Source organism: Acipenser ruthenus, chromosome 1, assembly GCF_902713425.1.
Source record: "Acipenser ruthenus chromosome 1, fAciRut3.2 maternal haplotype, whole genome shotgun sequence".
NCBI lineage: Eukaryota > Metazoa > Chordata > Actinopteri > Acipenseriformes > Acipenseridae > Acipenser > Acipenser ruthenus.
In genome coordinates this window covers 5859497-5877868 of record NC_081189.1, presented here as the reverse complement: position 1 = coordinate 5877868, position 18372 = coordinate 5859497, and the positions used below count along the sequence as shown (strand labels likewise).

General features: G+C 39.4%; 1 protein-coding gene across 1 annotated transcript in view; it reads right to left on the bottom strand.

The window, feature by feature from the left end:
- Positions 1-18372, bottom strand: part of LOC117404042 (adhesion G-protein coupled receptor V1-like) — a 190136-nt gene that overhangs the window by 44836 nt on the left and 126928 nt on the right. The window contains exon 84 of the mRNA XM_058985404.1: positions 5264-5380. Within this exon, the coding sequence (XP_058841387.1) occupies positions 5264-5380 (117 nt within the window). The remainder of the gene's footprint in view (positions 1-5263; positions 5381-18372) is intronic.

Sequence of the window (18372 nt, the reverse complement as noted above, 5' to 3'; positions counted from 1 at the left end):
TACTAACCAACTGTGGGACCTCCCAGAGACAGGTATATTTAACCTGAAATCATGTGAAACACCTTAATTGCACACAGGTGGACTCCATTCAACTAATTATGTGACTTCTGAAGACAATTGGTTGCACCAGAGCTTATTTAGGTGTGTCATAGCAAAGGGGATGAATACTTATGCAATCAATTATTTTCTGTTTTATATCTGTAATTAATTTAGAACAATTTGTAGATCTTATTTTTCACTTTGACATTATGGACTTTTTTGTGTTGATCCGTGGCAAAAACTCCTAATTAAATTGATTCCATGTTGTAACACAATAAAATGTGGAAAAGTCCAAGTCCATGGGGGGTGAATACTTTTGAGAGCCACTGTAAATCAGGCAGCTCAGTGACGGGGCACCAGCAAGGAATGACAGAGTTTACAATGAAGACTCAAAGCTCCAATTTAATTTCAGGAAGATGGGCTCAAGTTGGCTTGCACTGGAGTAACTCAAGTTAACAGCAGGTGTACCCACAGTCTAAACTAGGTGGCATGCCATCTGCCCTGGGACCTGGCCACTCTACAAATTAGGCAGAATACTGACATGCAGCACTGTAAGTCAAGTCAATTCTATTATTAATCAGCCGGATTCCATGGTATCTGAGCCTCACTGCAAAAAGCCACCTGCAATAGGTATTTTAAACTAAAAAAGCCAAACTGCAAACACGCATTTCTAGTCAATTTAATGAAACAATACACAGTTTTTTATTCATGTGACGGCCAAACATGAAATATTTACTACAGAAGTTATTTCACGTTTAATGGAACTACTGTACCACAGGGTATATTTGCAGAAAATATTTGTCCTTAAATGCAATAAATCCTTTGTAGGCCCACTTATTTAGTATGTTGGGATGTGTCTGTCTTGCTATAGTTTTAGCAGAATTCTTCATTGACTTGTCTGGTTAATTGTAAGAGCTGTTTTCTTAATATGTGTTTGAAATGTTCTTTACAGTTTCCTTATATTCATCCATTTAGATGATGGCCCTGTTTTCACTACTGATATCTGGAGACTATCAAGTACAGCACCGGTACTGCTCTGAAATACAACACAATTTACACTTACATGGCTACATTCATGCCAAAGCATCTCAGGACACTTTGTTCACAGCATTATCCAGATATCCTGCCTTGTCAAAATCTAACTACAGCGGGTTAGACAAACAAAAAACACCCACCATACCATTGTTAATAGAGTATAGGACCATGATGTCATCTAAAAAGGCACGCACAAAGACGTTTCAGTGGTTGCCACCTATATGGGAGTGGAAATCTGTTGTACAGAAGGGCCCATAGTGTCATTTCATCAAGAAACATCAACAATTTGTCATGGATACAAGGCCCTAAAGTGTGTCTGTCTTGCCTGAAACTGGCTTGCTAGAACACTACAGAATTCTATTTGCATAACAAATAATCAGTCGTGCACAGAGTACCGATGACAGGTGTTTCCAGCCTCTGCACAAAGGATCGTATTCAAACATGTATGGAGTTGACAACAGGACCATGATGGTACAGTGCCTGGGGTTCCATGTACAAAACCGCCCTGTCTGCCTGCTCTCTTGTGGGCAAAGCTATTCATGTGAACCAGAATGACTTACTTTAAACTGTCCATGAACTACATGACAAATAGTAGCACTAAAATGGCAAACAATGGTGCTTAATTACAACAGCTTGTGGGAGATTCTTAATGGAGTGTATCTTAATTAAAACCAGCAGCCAAACGGAAGACTTTATTATTTGCTGACCCATTGTCGATAGCCCATATAATGACTCATATCAACAACGGCTCATTTCGCTTGAACATTCACAAAGCAGTTCAATCGACCACAGCACTAAGCATTTCTTTATGCATCTGAAGGATCAACAAGGTCCTTGGCTCATGCTGATGTTGGAAAGTTCAAATCCTGACACCATGAATAATGGGACTCGATTTCGCTTCATTGTTTTTAACTTGTGAATTGTTTCTAGGTTTTGTGTCAGAAAGGAGGTTGATCCAATCCAGGGCAATGCTCCAGCGCAGCAACACAATCAGCTGTGGCTTACCCCAGTGGGCAAAGGTTGATCAAAGTCTGATTTCCCCTTGTCCTTTTCAAAGCTGGGTTTATAGTGATCAATCGGATTCATTCAGGCTGTATTTCTAATGTCCTGTCTCTTATATTTCTTTATTTTTGTACAGACCTTGATATTCTGGAAAAAAAAACATAATAAAAGAGACCATTTTAAATATTGTACACAGCCTGAATTAATCAGGTTGATCAATATAAACCCAGTTTTGAAAAGGACAAGTAGAAATCAGACTGGGGCAACCACGGGGGTGCATCCACACAGCAACTGCCTCTCTACCCATCACTGATGGTACTGTGAATACTATTGATAGACTGAAATATCTCTCCAGGAGGAGTAGAGCTCTAGCCAAGATGAGCTGTGATGATCGGTTTCTTGATTTTCATTAAAGAAACAAGAAAGACTTTTAATAACTTTCAACAATTTGTTTTGTGCCTTTTTTTTCGACATATTCAACTTTTTGCCATTATTATGCTTCTACTTTGATCAGATAGATAACAAGCGATCCAAATCACGATGTACAGCTGTGATGGAAATTTGTTTTCAAGTACGTTTTAAGAGGCAGCAGAATCACAAAGCCAGACGGGCACAAGTGACCCTTGAAGCCACCTTCATTAGAAGAGCAGTTTGAAAAATCTGCAGAGTAACGTAAATCATGGAACTCATGTGAGTCAGGTACATGAAAATGTGATGCAAGACAGAGCGTATCAGAGTGTACTTCTGCCAGGTTGCAGATGGGTATTACTTAAAGCAGCACTGACTCAATAGCATCTTATACACAGACATATCTCCTTCTCTCAAGATCATTAATTTTATAAGAGTGATATATGATCTGCAGTGACCCAAAACACTGTTGTGTAACAATATCCAAGTGATATTATCAGGAGCTCATTCCCACTGACTCCCATTATATTCTGGTTGGGACATTTCAATGGATATTTCTTGACCCCTCTCTCCCCTTCTTTCAACACATCTCTTCCCTGACACTGACCCCAAATCCATACTTTTCTCACTACTTATTCCACACAACTAGTCCAAACCTGTACTCTCCAGATTGGACTACTGTAACTCTCTCCTTGCTGGGCTCCCTGCTTCGGCTATCCATCCCCTTCATTCAAAATTGTGCTGCTCATCTAGTTTTCGCCCAACCTCGCTGATCTCATGCTGCCCCTCTGCTTCGCACTCTCCACTGGCTACCTATCTCAGCTCACATTGAATTCAAGACCCTTGTTCTTGCCTACCACTTTCTTCACCACATTGCCCCCTCCTACAATCCCTCGAGACTCCCTACACCACCCTGTACTGCCTTGTAACATCTGTAAGTCGCCTTGGATAAAGGAGTCTGCCAAATAAATAAATAAATAAATAAATAAATAATATAAACAGGAGTGATATAGTAGCTCAGTCCTCAGTTCAAATCACAAGGCAGGTCCCTTTGTTGCAATGTCTGCCATACCACACCTGAAGACAATGTGAAGGAAATGATTCACACTTTATTTTAGTTTTGAAGTATCTCATTTGTGACAGACTTCCCAAGAGAGGTCCCTTTTATCCCAGGCATGTCTGAAAACAGGATATTCACATCTTCGGTTGAATGGAACTGGAGTTTCAAGGCACCGCTTTGTCTTAAAACACAGCAGCAAAAAATTGGCCTTATCTTATCAGGTGGATACCTGATTAATTTATTATCATTTTGTTTTACATTTCTATTTAACAGTTTGCTTTCAACACTATAGGCCAACATGTTCAAAGGTTTTATTATTATCAAGTGTATCTAAAAGTGAAATACTAACTAGTTCCAAATACATTCTGGCGCTTTCGACGACCAAATTAGAAAAAAGCTTTGATGACTCACATGGGCCTACATAGATACCCAAATGAAAAACAACTGCAGCCTAAGCATAGCCAAGATTAGCAATAAGGTAAAGGTTTCCCCTCGTTTGATTTTTTTTCATGTTCTTATGTACTGGTTGAAAAGGCAGCTGTGTTTATTAGAAAGCACAAACAGAACTACAATATATGTCCTCCCTGGATTGTAGTTATTTTCAGATAATTGAAATAAAAACTTTGGTTTGAGAGGCCTTGAATAATAAACCTATCTCGTTTTAATATACAGCACTACATAATCAGCAGCCATTAAGTCACTGACAACTCATAAAGCTAAATAAAGGTGGTAACGTTTCAGCTTGGAATCTTTTTTGTAAGCACTGACATTAGTTCCAAAGATACCTTCAATGCCACCCCCCTACACTCACCAGAAAGTGTAAACTCACAGTACCTCAGCACTGCTGCTAGGCCATCTGTGATACATAAAAAAAAAATGACTGACTTCATTTCAAAAGAGGGTATCTGGTACAGTGAGAACGAGCAGAAGGATATTTATGGAAAAGAAAGTAAGGTCACCATTAAGATGCCATAATTGGACAAGGCCTCGTAGATGTTGCCAAGACATTGCAATGATGTGGCATCAACAAGAAGTCACACTGAGGACATCAAGGGAGCCCTAATGGGCAAGGAAGGAGAACCACCACTCTTCATGATATCATTAAACTAGGTCCTGGTAGGGAGGTCACATAAAATAATACTGTATATGAGACGTGTGCTCACAACAGCCATGACCAGGTAAATGGGATGGGATGAGATCATGAAAATAACCTATTTAATACAATCAGGGCAGGATGCTCCAGAAATAGGTACAGCATAAGTATCTAAGAACCAGAGTGATATAATGTCATTCTTTATTTTGTATTTAATTTCTGAATACACACTGTCTACACACTAAAATACTGTAAACTATTTCTCTCCTAACAAAGACATTGATAAGACTTCTAGTCAAACGTTTGTTTGAAGAGTAAGTAGTATCAATTGTAAATTGCTTTTTTATATTAACATATTATATAGTTTGCATTCTTGAAGCTATTTTAGTACTTTTACATATATTACAATGATCTTATTTTAGTATTTTTTCCATATCGTACCATTGATAAAGAAATGGATGAACTGCCATCAGACATTGTACAGGTGTTATTGTGATGGGAAAGCGCACGGTGTGCAGAACTGTGTAGCAGATCAGCACGGCTCTATAGCAGCCATTTGTTCAAGTTCAAAAGGTTAGTGTTCAAATTCAAGTTAATTTGACTTTTCTGCCCAGATCGCCACTTACCTGAATAAGCATCCAGCTGAACTGGCTGAGGTGAAGATAGTGAGCGAGCAACCCCAAGGCAGAACAGCTTTCCTCTGAGAGCTGCCGGCTGCTGTACGCGGACACCAAAAAGGAGATCTGCAACAAGAAGATATGAATGTCAACTCAAATAAAAGTATGCAAATACTTCTTATATCCACAACTAAACATAACACTAAAATCCAGAACATTAAAAGTGGAAAGTCACATTGTACTTGAGGCTAATGTGTGTAAAAACCTTAACTCCATCTCAGATTGTATTCACTCAGACGTCCTCGTACACCTGATGCTTTGATATTGTTTTGTATGATGTATATATCACCCTGCTTTGATATGCAGGTTTGTAAGCTTGAGCAGATGCTTTAATCAGGCTTGATTATATACTGTTGCACCCTTGTTTGTTCCCACAGTTCATATGAACACAACTGTATATTAGTGCCTCTGTATCAAGACCAATGCCTTAGACGCATGCTGTTAACCTTTACAAAATCAGGATTTGACACCCTTTAACAGTAGCACCCTGGGTAGTTCTTACAAGCACCCACACCTGCACCTTACCTGTTGTAAAGCAAACCACATATGTTGCAAATGCCGCAGAAAGCAGACCTGGGTTTAAAATGGAGCAACTGGCATTTAATGGTAGCTCAAAGGGACTAAAACAATAAAAAATGCTCCATGGCAGCTATTAATAGTGCATGAGCTGTAGTTCTCCAAGCAGACCAATTCATTACCTTCTGGGACATCTGTACACACATGCAGGCTTGCTGAACAAACAGGCACATTGGCACTAGTCTATTGCAGAACAGCGGCCGGGATCAGGTGAGGACAAACCCCTCGAACAACAAAAGATGCAGCAGGGGCACTGCTATTCACAGCAGCCTAATTGTACGGCAACATCGTGTCTAAAGAATTGGCCGGCTGTGCCTTTGAAGTTTGCTTTCAAATCCCAACGTGGGCGGCTCTCAACGTGATTCAGACCCTCCCGACCAAAGCAGCTCTAATTAAGCGCAAACAGTGCAGTCGACCCTTTGAAAATGTGCACTTGTTGCTGCTTCTGCAGTTTTCTATCATCTCCCCGCTTGCTCTTCTCCTGGAGATTTCAAATGCACAGCTTTTTAATAAAGTATGACTGAAAGGCAGCACAAAATCCCATTGGGGATTGTTAAGATTAATTATCAACTAACAACATGTTAATTTGCAATTGCAAATAAAATACCTAATATGCATCCATGCCTGTACTAGTTGTTGCTATCTGAATGTTCTGACTGCTGTGCTGCGGTCACACAGCTTTGTTTTGACATTGAGCAAAATGTTATGTAAATCAGCAATTTAAATAGCACTTCACAGGAGTCAGTATCATGAAAAGTAGGTCACCCTGACCTACAACCACAGTATGTAGAATAGCTTTACTTATTCCTTCAATAAAGGTAACACTAGATCTCAACCAATACAGCAGGCACAAAACAAGTAGGTCACCAAGGCTTTCTGTAGAAAGTGATTCTGATGTGAAGATTTTATTTATTGCAATGATAAGATGCTAGAACTTCTCTAGAGCAATTCTCAAGATGTGAATGAAACCTAGAGTCTTCTAAGCAAACATTTAGACAAATGTATTCTCAAAATATAAGAAAATATCAGTTGCTGGGGAAAAATAATTATTTTAGGTAAGACTTTGTTTTATCATCACCTGCCCTCCAGTACACTACTGTATTAGCCTCACTAGTGCCATTTTTAATCATACTGTATTTCATCAAAAGATACACAGGCGGATCTCTGGAGAATGTGAACATTATCTAATATGATTATTAAGTTGTTATATAAATATATTCTTTAAGATAACAAGGTATGTTAGTAACAGTACACATCCTGGATTTTAATAAGAAATGTAATAATTTAAAAGGTCAGTACCATGAAAATGTTTCTCACCATGGTGTGCATTTACCACATGCAAGTTTCAGGCTATCGTGCTTATGAGAAAACTTAATTATCCTGATAATAATGTTAACACATTTCTGAACTTCAAAGTACATTATCAAACAATGACATGTTTTTGAACCCACACACGGAATCGCTAAATACATCTGCACTAACACTCAGCACCCCCCCCCCCCCCCCATTTTAAAGATCACTGCACTTCTTTATACACCTCCACTTTGAGCCTCAAAGTCCTCGTCAGAACAACACATCACACCCCCAGTCCTTTATGTACTGCATAGATAAGTAGGAGCCAACCTGTTTGTTTTACCCTTACATAGCCAACATTAGATTACACATAACTTTCCATAACTCTGTGTGGAACTGCCCTGCATTACTTTGCTTGCATAATGTGGTTATCGTGATTTGTACAGCCAACACTCCTGATTAAAACTCAATGCACTGTGTGTGTGTGAGACATTTACTGTACACAAAAAAGGTTAAAATCAGGTCAAATCATTGGCTGACAGTGCAGTTCCTTGTTTAACTGTGTAGGGAAAAACACATTGGAAATACTGACGTGACAATACAAACAAACACCACCTACAATTAACTTTAACTCCAGGCAAGTTCATTGCTTTAAACAACAACAACCAAAAATGTTTTTTTTTCACATTATTGAAAATGTTCTATATAAAGTATTAAAAAAAAAAAGGTTAACTTGTTTTGTAACAAAACAAAACATATGAAACTTGTTCAAATTTGGCCCCGTAGCAAATCATTCAAACACAAGCCCATGTCCATTATGAAATACTGTAGCACTAAAGCACCAGGACTGAACCTTCATGTACTTACTGTCTGCTACTGAAACCAGTGACAATGCTTTTACATTACTTACTTTTACAACTTGTTATATAATGAGAGATCTACAGTCATCTCCAAAATTACTGGCACCCTTGATAAAGATGAGCAAAAAAGACTGTATAAAATAAATAATACCAGTACTGAGCTATTTTGTAATTTTCCAACATGTGGAATATATTTGACTTTATTAATGATTCAATGGAATCAACCAAAATTACTCAAATTATCAATTTATTTCCAAAAGAAATCAAGTGTCACAATTATTGGCCCCCTTGTTTTCAGTACTTTGTGCACCCTCCCCTTGCAAGGATAACGGCACTGAGTCTTTTTCTATAATGTTTAATGAGATTTGAGAACACATTGGGAGGGATCTTAGACCATTCCTCCATACAGAATCTTTCCAACTGTGGCCCTTGGATTTCTCTTTGCCTCCCGAACCATCTGCCTCACTGTGCGTGGGGGCAAGATACACTTGCGTCCTCTACCAGGCAAGTATACCACTGTTCCAGTGGTTTTAAACTTCTTAATTATTGCCCTAATAGTGGTAAGTGGTATATTTAGTTTTTTAGCTATTGTTTTGTACCTATTGCCTGATTTATGAAGGTCAACAACCATTTGTCTCTTTTCATTTGTGAGTTCTTTGCCTTTCCCCATGGTGATGGATGACAAATGGATTTCATATGCGTGTTACCTCATTTTTATACCTCAGTGAAACAGGAAGCCATTGAAGGCCACAATACAGTTCTTTACAGTACTTAAAGAAGTAGAATGTTCATGCAGATTTAATTTTGTTTGATTTTATTTATAAGAATCTTTAGGGGTGCCAATAATTCTGACACCTATCTTTTTGAGGAAAAATGTTATTACTTGATAATAAAAAACTTTTTCTCTGAGCAATTGTATTAGAATAAAAGAATATGTTTTTCCCATATATTTGAGCATAAAATATAGCTCATTACCTGTGTTGTTTATTTTATACAGCCTTTTTTGCTCATCTTTATCAAGTGTGCCAATAATTTTGGAGGTGAAGGTATATAAACAAGTTATAAACTGTAGTAGTACATTTCCACAAATTATCATTTAAACATGTTAATGATAATTTTTTGAGACTTTTATCAAATCTGCTGTGGGGTTGAACAATCTATTGCACAATAACCCCACACAAATACCACCCTGTATTCCAGAAAGCAAGCAGATTTTATCTGGACTGATAGCATACTGAGTGACACAAACAGACTCATTGTACTGCAGAGACATTAGGAACACAGGCTGTGAATACAGAAATCAGGGCCTAATTTAAATGCATTCTAATACATCCTTTAACAATAAAACCACCTAGTATACTTGATACCCCCGGCTTATTTATTTATGTATGTGGTCAGTCCAAATTGGCAACGAATCATCCAATTTAGCCTGACCAGATTAACATATACGTTTTGCCCAGAGAACAAAACCCATCAAAACGTTATTATCGAACCAAAAAGGTTATTATCATAACCCTAGATCCCTGAAATAGAAATGTAACCATTACCGCATGGGAATTTACCCTGTGGCGCAGTCATGCCCCGTCCCCGAGGGCACAAAAGTACTGCGCTAGTGTCATTCTTCCTTCAAGTCTGCTGCAATCATGAATGCAGCGACCTTGAAGGTTAACGGTTACATTTCTATTTAAGGGAACCCGGGTTATGATAATAACCTAACGTTCCCTTTCAAGTACGAAATGTAACCATTACCGTATGGGTGAGTGTGCCAGAGCCGTCGCGAGGGCAATAATGCAGAATGACTAGAATGCTACTAGGCTAAGCGGAGAGGCTGTCTTGTGCGTTACCACATGGAACCCCCAGTACAGGAGCTAGGGCGATAGGGAGAATCTCACCTCTATGCCTGTGTTGTAAGGATCGACTTGGTTTTGAGGATCCACGGCATTCAGTCTGTAGAACCTAGTGAAGGTATCTGCCGCATTGCATATGTCCAACAGATGCCCACGTCAAAAAGGTCCTGCAAAAATTGCAGTATAACTGCCATGGGACAGGTCGTAGGGTCGAACCCACGAAGCAGACAGCACCTCTGAAAAACACCTCACTTGTACCCTTAAAGGGAACACGTGGACAGTGCCCTGGCATTCTGCAGGGTGTCAATGACTCTATTAGAAATCCCCAGATGGCTCAAATGCAGCCATTCAGGGGCCGGACCCAGAACTGCAGGCTCGATGGGTTGGGATGCCATAAGGTCCCGCTCAGGAGCTGCATCAGAGTTTCCTGGACGATTAAGGGGCTACTAGGAGGACCTTGGCCTGGTACTGCCTGATTTTCTTCCAACACAGCGGGAGCAGGGCGAGTGGTGGGAAGGCAGATAACAGTTGCCTTGGCCACTGGTGTGCCAAGGCATCTATTGCCTGTGGGTCCCCACCTCCTATTAGGGAGAACCAGAAGGGAACAGTGGGTTAATTCCTGGGAGGCAAAGAGATCTATCTCTGCTCTCTCCCAAACTTCTCGCAAATGAGGCTCACCACCTTGGGGTGAAGCCTCCACTCTTGAGAGGAGGTCCGCCGCTCAGTTTGTCACCCAGGGCAGATGAACTGCCCGTAGTGAAAACAGGTTCTTGTGTGCTGAGAGCAAAAGCTTGTGGGCCACACGATGGAGACTGGGCGACCTGAGGCCGCCCTGGTGGTTGGTGTAAGCCACCACAGTTGTGTTGTCTGTACGAACAAGCATATTTCTCCCTCAAATTTCCTGCAAAGAATTCTGCAGCTCTAAAACACTGACGCGGAGACCTTGCTAAGGGGTAGAGGCCCTGCTAAGGGGGGTTCCACACACCTTACGCACCCCTGCCATTCCACACAGCGCCCCAACCCAGGCTGGACGCATCCGTGGTGATGATCTCTCTTCTGGGAAGGAGCGACTCTAGCCTCTGGCTTCACATGGGGCACAAGGCCACAGTGGGACGTAACAATCAACAGGCTGTAGTGCGCAAAATACCTATAATTAGTAAACACTATACTGAGCATCAAAAGAAACGAATCACTTATATTGGAGCATCAAAAGAAACGTATCACTTATATTTGGATAAAGTTCACTAGATGTGATTGAAAAATGACAAACTCTGTTTTAGAGCAGGTGCAGTGACTCATGGGGAGTCACATATATGAGCCGGCACAATCAGAGTGTGCTATACAAAAAACAATGTTAGTCTTCTGTCCTTACCAGCTCAGAGCCTCAATACAAACTCCTGGGGAGTCACATAAAAAGTGTGTGCAAGCTCAGTCCTATACTTGCCAACATTTGCAAACTGTTCAGTGGGACACCCGAGGGGGTGTCATATGCAGAAAAACACATAAACACACAAACACTCATTAACATATAAGTAATAACTTAACCCCCCCCCCCCCCTCCCCCCAGAATAAATGTATATTTTTAACTCCAGTCTCTGTTTAACGAACACTTTCTTTTTTTGTTGCTTTGATAGATGCCATTTTCTTTATGACATGCCATGACTTTATTTAATACATATCTCAGAACCTACAACACTACGCTTCCTGTGATCAATGAATGCTGTACGAAAACGAAGGGTGTAGCTAACTCCAGTCCTTCACATTCCATTGGCTCCCACATTTTACTCAAAATCATACGCATCAAATCATATTGCAGTAGCAGTGAGGAAACAATACGCTTCTGCAATATGACTGGATATGACACATGTCAATCAACTGAGATCTGGTCATGTGAACACAATCCCTGCCAGGCAGTGCAGTGCACGAGGGTCAGCAGTCGCTAAATATATATATTGTCAACAATGCCCAGTGAATCTCGGGCAATGGTGTTAGTGCCAACAGCTCTCATCAAGCATTGTTTATAGCGGTGCATTGTAGTCTGTCATGCTGCACTAAGTAGTCTACACTGAAAAGAAAAAAATGCTGTGTTGTTGTTATATATATATATAAAAAAAAATGTTCTTGCAAAAAAAAAGTTTTACCAATAAGTGTACTTAAAAAAAAAGCTAATGATAAACTGTGTAACTGTGTCATAGTAACCTGTCGTGCTGCAATAAGAACACTGTAAAGAAAAAAATTGGTTGATTTTAACACTAGCTCTGTGTCGTTGGTTCTATTAATATTGAATACATTTGGTTGAATACAGCTATATTGTATGAAGTATAAAACACTCCTACACACTGTACTTTGCCAAATCTCACTTTTATTATTTAAAATGAAAGATTTCGTCAGAGCATTATTTGGTTGAATAGCAATCCGTTTTTTTTTTTGGTTTGAATAGTAATACGATTTTTTCAATATTGACCAACTACTAGCCAATGTTGTTATTTAGGTCTTTAACAACATTGACCGACAAAACTGGGCAATGACGTCAATGCCCGGTCAATGCTGTTATTGGCCACTGCTCTTGGGCACTGACAACAATGCCCGGCCATTGACGTCATTGGCCGTATATATATATATATATATATATATATATATATATATATATATATATATATATATATATATATATATTCCGGCGCTACAGCGAAGACCCTAGACTAGCTATGAAGAATTTCCAAGGATTTTCTTCCTATGTATCAGGGCGTGGAAGATTTGCTAAGAAATCGGGACAGTCCTGGCCATACAGGGACTGTTGGCATGTATGCAATCCTGCATCCTCTTGAGCCACTGACAACATCTGCTGCAACCTGTTGGCAAGCTCTGCTCATTTTACAGTCCTGGCTATGCATTATAAAACAAGATACTGTATGTAAACAACAGAATGCTCACATGAACAGAAACTGCACCAGGGTCACAGGGCTCCCTTGATTGCAGTTATTGCTGCTGAAAGAGTACAGCTGTAGAGGCTGCCTTGACTGCAAATACAATTCCATTTATTACATAACGCTCTTCGTGGGAGTCAAGGTTTCTGTGCTCCAGAGAGAGTTATATGCTCCAATAAAGCAGAGCCTAAAAGGAGTTAAAGTACCCGATAGACAGGATATAGTTCAAATGAAAAACAACCACATTTACACTGTAGTTACAATACAGCAAATTGCTGGAAACAACCACAGAAAAGAGCAGTTTGACCGATTTAAATTTACTGAATATCACTGAAGCCAGCGACTGAGCTAAAAATTATACATTGGTTACCATTTCTAATGCAAACATGTATCAGTATATACTGTTCATCTTCACTAAACTAGCTTGCTAAAATAATAATTAGGACACTGTCATCCAATAAACACTAATGTTACCTACTGCATGTTGCTCAAATAGCATATTTGTCAACAGTAAATGTTCAGCTGCTTTTTTTTTTTAAGAGTAAGTAGCTTCAGTGTCACTTTTATGTATTTTGTTTGCAATCACTTTGCTGGCCCCATGTACATATATAAAGAGACAGTACTTGCACAGTGTAGTTTTGTTGTTTGGCTTACAACCTGAGAACTAGTCTCTATAGATAAAAACTGCAATTCCCTTGAGCCTCTTCAGCAGCCATGAAAGTGCTGTAGCAGACAGTGCAGTTAAGCTTTTAAAGCAATTGGATTCAGATAGTGTCTAATTTTGTGAAAGGTACTATTGTGAGCTATCTGCAACTAGTTTAGACCAGCCTGACAAAGCTTGCCAGAGACTGCAGGTAAATGTTCCAGACACTATATATTGTAGGCTTACTTAACACTTTACTGCTCCCTTCTACAACCCTAATGCTGTGTCAGTGGTTAAAATAATGATCTAAGCAGGAACAATAGAGAATGATATATCCCATTTATATGCATAATCTAATACGTTCAGAAGAATTGATTCCTATAAACCCAATCGAGTTTGGCACGGACACATTTGTTTTCTGACTAAAAAGAATCACAAAAAGCTTGCTTCCTTGTGCTTGTAAAAATAGATGAGTACTGGCGGTATGTGTTTGCTTGTGGGGTTACACTCATACTCGGAAAGCTTCCCTATCCAGCTAGATCTTAACTCTCCCGGCTCATCAGAGTGTAGAAGCAAAGGACACAAGGTTTCTCATTGGACCAGCACAGAGGAACTCATCCAATCACGTCGCTCATTTATCACCATATGGAGTCCAAACGTTCAATACTGGCATTTACTGCAGTTATCCAAACTGAATTTAAAGGATACTACTTAGTACTGCTGATATTCTTCTAAATGGACAGAACTTTCTGAGACAGGCTCAAACCAACAAGATTTCATGTTCAATAAACACAAGGGAATTTTGCATTATAGGCTTGCCTAAAGGGCACTTTATACACAAACACACACACACACATATATATATATATATATATATATATATATATATATATATATATATATATATATATATATATATATGAACCCTGAATAAAAGTTTTGCTTGGGCTGGGAAGCAGACCACTGTAAGGTCACAATCCCAACTCGTTTTTGTATTTGGGTGTGGGCTCCTAGGAACTGTAAGCAATACCAAGAATAACAATTACCATTTGATACACATATCAGACTAGCTCGTAATTGCTGGCCTGCTTTCCCCTGTGGTTATTTTTGTGAATAAATGAGTCAGTCTCCGATCGAAATGCTTATCTATCCCCCTCGCTCCCCCTCCTCTTTTCCTTCGCTAACTTCTACCGGTCTGAACTAGATAGCTCCAGCCTCAGCAGCATCATCGCTTCCTCAGCTGCTTTTGTTCAGAAAGCCCAGTGCCTCACATGCATATGCACTCGGTCACACAAACTCAATTAAACCTGTAAGAATTCCACTACCCTGGGCCTAGGCTATTGAAACACACTCAATGCATCATAATTCCAGGCAAAATAAATAAATACCTGTCTATCTATCTATCTATCTATCTATCTATCTATCTATCTATATATCTATCTATCTATCTATCTATCTATCTATCTATCTATCTATCTGTTTTTGGATGTGTGTGTGTGTGTGTGTGTTTAATTCCTCTCTCTTTTCAATTCAGCTTTAGGCTGTTTTCAAGCCTAAACAACAGCTACTATTTACACACTGCCAGTAGTCCAAGACTAATATGGGATTCTCTAACATAATGTGAAGCAGGCCATCTACATGGAGTTAAACAAACTGCTAACTATAAACGTAACACAGGCCAATGAAACTGAAAACCGTGTTCTCTTTACCAGGAAAACATAAGAAATGCACAAATCCTCATATCTACATGCTAGTATTGCACATGCATCACAGGGTTAGTATACATGCAGTCAAATCTGCAGTGCCTATGTGTTATATGTATTCCCTGTGTTCCAGTGTCTCTGTCTTCCACAGAAGATTGCGGTTGGACACTGACAAGCCCCACACCCCCACAAACTCCTGAATCGATTGCAATTCATTAGCAAATCCAGATTTATACAGTCCCAGTGAGGATCTCAAAAACCCTCCTCACAGATGGAGGTAGTTGAAGGAGAGCAAAATCTGTATTGTTGCCCTACTGGTCTAGCTCCATGTAGGCCATTCATTCCAAAGCGAAGGCAGTATGGGGTATATTTCAATGATCTAACAATGAGAGACAGAATTACAGCCCTCCTTTAACTCTCTAATAAACCTGACTGGTAGTGTTACAGGGTTTCAGGGTTCTAACAAGCCACTGTTTAAACAATACCTCAATAATGATCATTTCATCATTTAAAACACATTACTGCCTGCCTTCTGTTTCTTATTCTAATTTGTCTCTCTAGCGTCCTTGTTAACTGTTTTCAGTGCACTGTTATAACCACAGTGCATTTAAATAGTAATAAATACATTGATACAGTAGATAACCAAGTATGAGTCATCTGTAGATACTTTGCTGTTTCGTGGTCCTGTACAGTAACTGCATCGCCACCCTATATTTACATATGCAATATAACATAGAACTGCATCAGAAATAATACCCCAACAAAGCTGGAATCTGCAGCCTGGCTATAATATTCACAAATTCCTCTCCCACCTGTAGCTGCTGTCGTGATTTTGCTGGGGTATTCATGTATTCATGTACAGTGCTCCCTCTTCGACAGTTCACAAATTTGTCAAACAGTCATGTACTGTACCTAACCAGTATAAGGGCCCTTCACCAATTCACTGCTTTCAATATTTCAGTATTTTCTGAAGTCTAAGTCAGCTAGCGAAATAAACAGGGAGCACTGTACTGTATAAGTATAAATCGGTACTTGTCAGTCCTGACTGCCGTGCGCCAGTCCTAACTGCTTGATGTGAAAAGATCCTTGCATTGGGGTGGGTAACTGTGTTTATGTGCTGCACTGCTAAATATAATACATGAAACAGGTTGCTCTTTTTCAGGGATGTGCTGCTTTCCTTTCCAGTCAGGACAGGGGAGATAAGCTCATTGGCAGTATTGTTTCTTGTTTGAGTGACGCACACACAAAGCAGACAGTTTTGACAGGGCTGATCCAAACAAGCACTCCTATGAAAGCACTCAAAGGCCACAAACAAACCACTCTAGCCAGGCCTTATTTCCTTACCTTTAAAAAAACATTGATATGGACTGAGGGCTCTTTTTGAGGGACCGGGCCTTTACAATAGTTTGGCAATAAAACACAAGTGTAGTCAGTCACCGTTAGTTTTATTGCACATTGCAATTTGCTACTGATTATTCTATTATTGCTAGTCATTAAATGAGGGAGAAAATCTGCCTTGGTGTAAATATAGTTGTATACACAGTTAAACCCCTAAGCACAATAACTGCATTCAACTACTTAATGTGTTGATAACGTGGAATTTAAATAATAATAAATATACCACTCCACAGGAAATTTAAGACAATGGGATCAAGCTTGAAGAAGTAAATAACTACGTATACTTAGGACAGTTAGTTTCGGCAACGGAGAACCAAATGTGCGAAATCAACAGAAGAGCAAAAATGGGCTGGAGTGCATTTGGAAGATTAAGCATGGTTCTGAAATGAAGACTACACTTACACCTCAAGAGGAAAGTCTTCGAGCAATGCGTGCTGCCAATGCTAACTTATGGATGCGAAACCTGGATCTTCAATGCAAAAATGACTCAAAAATTACAAACCACTCAACGGAGTATGGAAAGATGCATGCTTGGAATAACAAGAAGAGACAGCAAAAGTAAGGAATGGATAAGAGCATAAACAAAAGTATGCAATGATATTATAAAATAATAAAAAACTGAAATGGCAGTGGGCCGGACATGTAGCAAGAAGAACAGACCATCGCTGGACCAAGGAGATACTAGACTGGATCCCAAGAGATATAAAGCGACCAAGAGAAGACCTCCAGGAAGATGGCAAGATGAAATTAGGAAACACGCCGGAGCAACGTGAATGAGGAATGCAGCAGACAGGCTTTTGTGGAAGAATCCTGGGGAGGCCTTCATCCAAGCAGTGGATTGAAAAAGTATATTGTAACCAGCGTACCTGCATTTTCATCTAATAAATACAAAATAAAATCAAAATATAACCTTGGTATGCAGTCACCAGTTGATGATTCATTAATTCAGAACCTACATGAGGTCAGGTCTGGTATTGTGGGAAGGTACAGGGTATGTCAAGTGCGTAAAGCTAATTACAACATCATGAGAGACAATTATAGTCAGCAGGGAAAATAAATTCACTTCAGCTTTTAATTGAAAAGGCTTTAACACTGACATTTCATTTTTCATTTTCAGTTAAAATACTTAATAAATCTGGCCCAAGGTAGTTTATCACACCTTTAGGAAATGAGAAACAATAATGGATAAGGCATTGACAATAAAGATCTGAGTTTGATCAAGTGATGCAAAATGCTTCAAAAACAACAGGACTGATAGTTCTGTAAATTAATTCTTATTGCTTTTGAAACAAGACTCAAAAACATTGCTTTCACCATTTGCTTCAACAACATTTTCCATTACTATGCACACCTATTTCATGAATGGCTTTGAAAAATGCTGAATATTGTAATTCTTTACTGAGTAACAGGAAGCTGCAAGGAGGTCTGGGTAGATATTGATTAGCAAGTCAGACCCCTGCAATTCATTATAAAGCCCTGTGTGTAAGAGAGACTGAGAGTCTATATGTGTGCAGAAAGTGACTCCTACTGGTGTGAAACAGATCCATCACACAAGTGAATAATCCACCTTGGACATTCCCATAGAGGTTACCTGTCTTTACTGTGGCAATACAAGAATGGGGTGATTCCTAGATAACTTACGAGTTCTTGTTTTACTAAATGTTTCATTAATGCTACAATTGAATTAATGAATGTATAAATGACCACATCAGACAAACTGTTTGTACAAAAAGGGAGTCTTTTTTTCTTCCTAAAAGTCAGTGTGGGAGGGAGTAGACAAACAAGAAAAACAGTCCCATAGCACTTTGGAT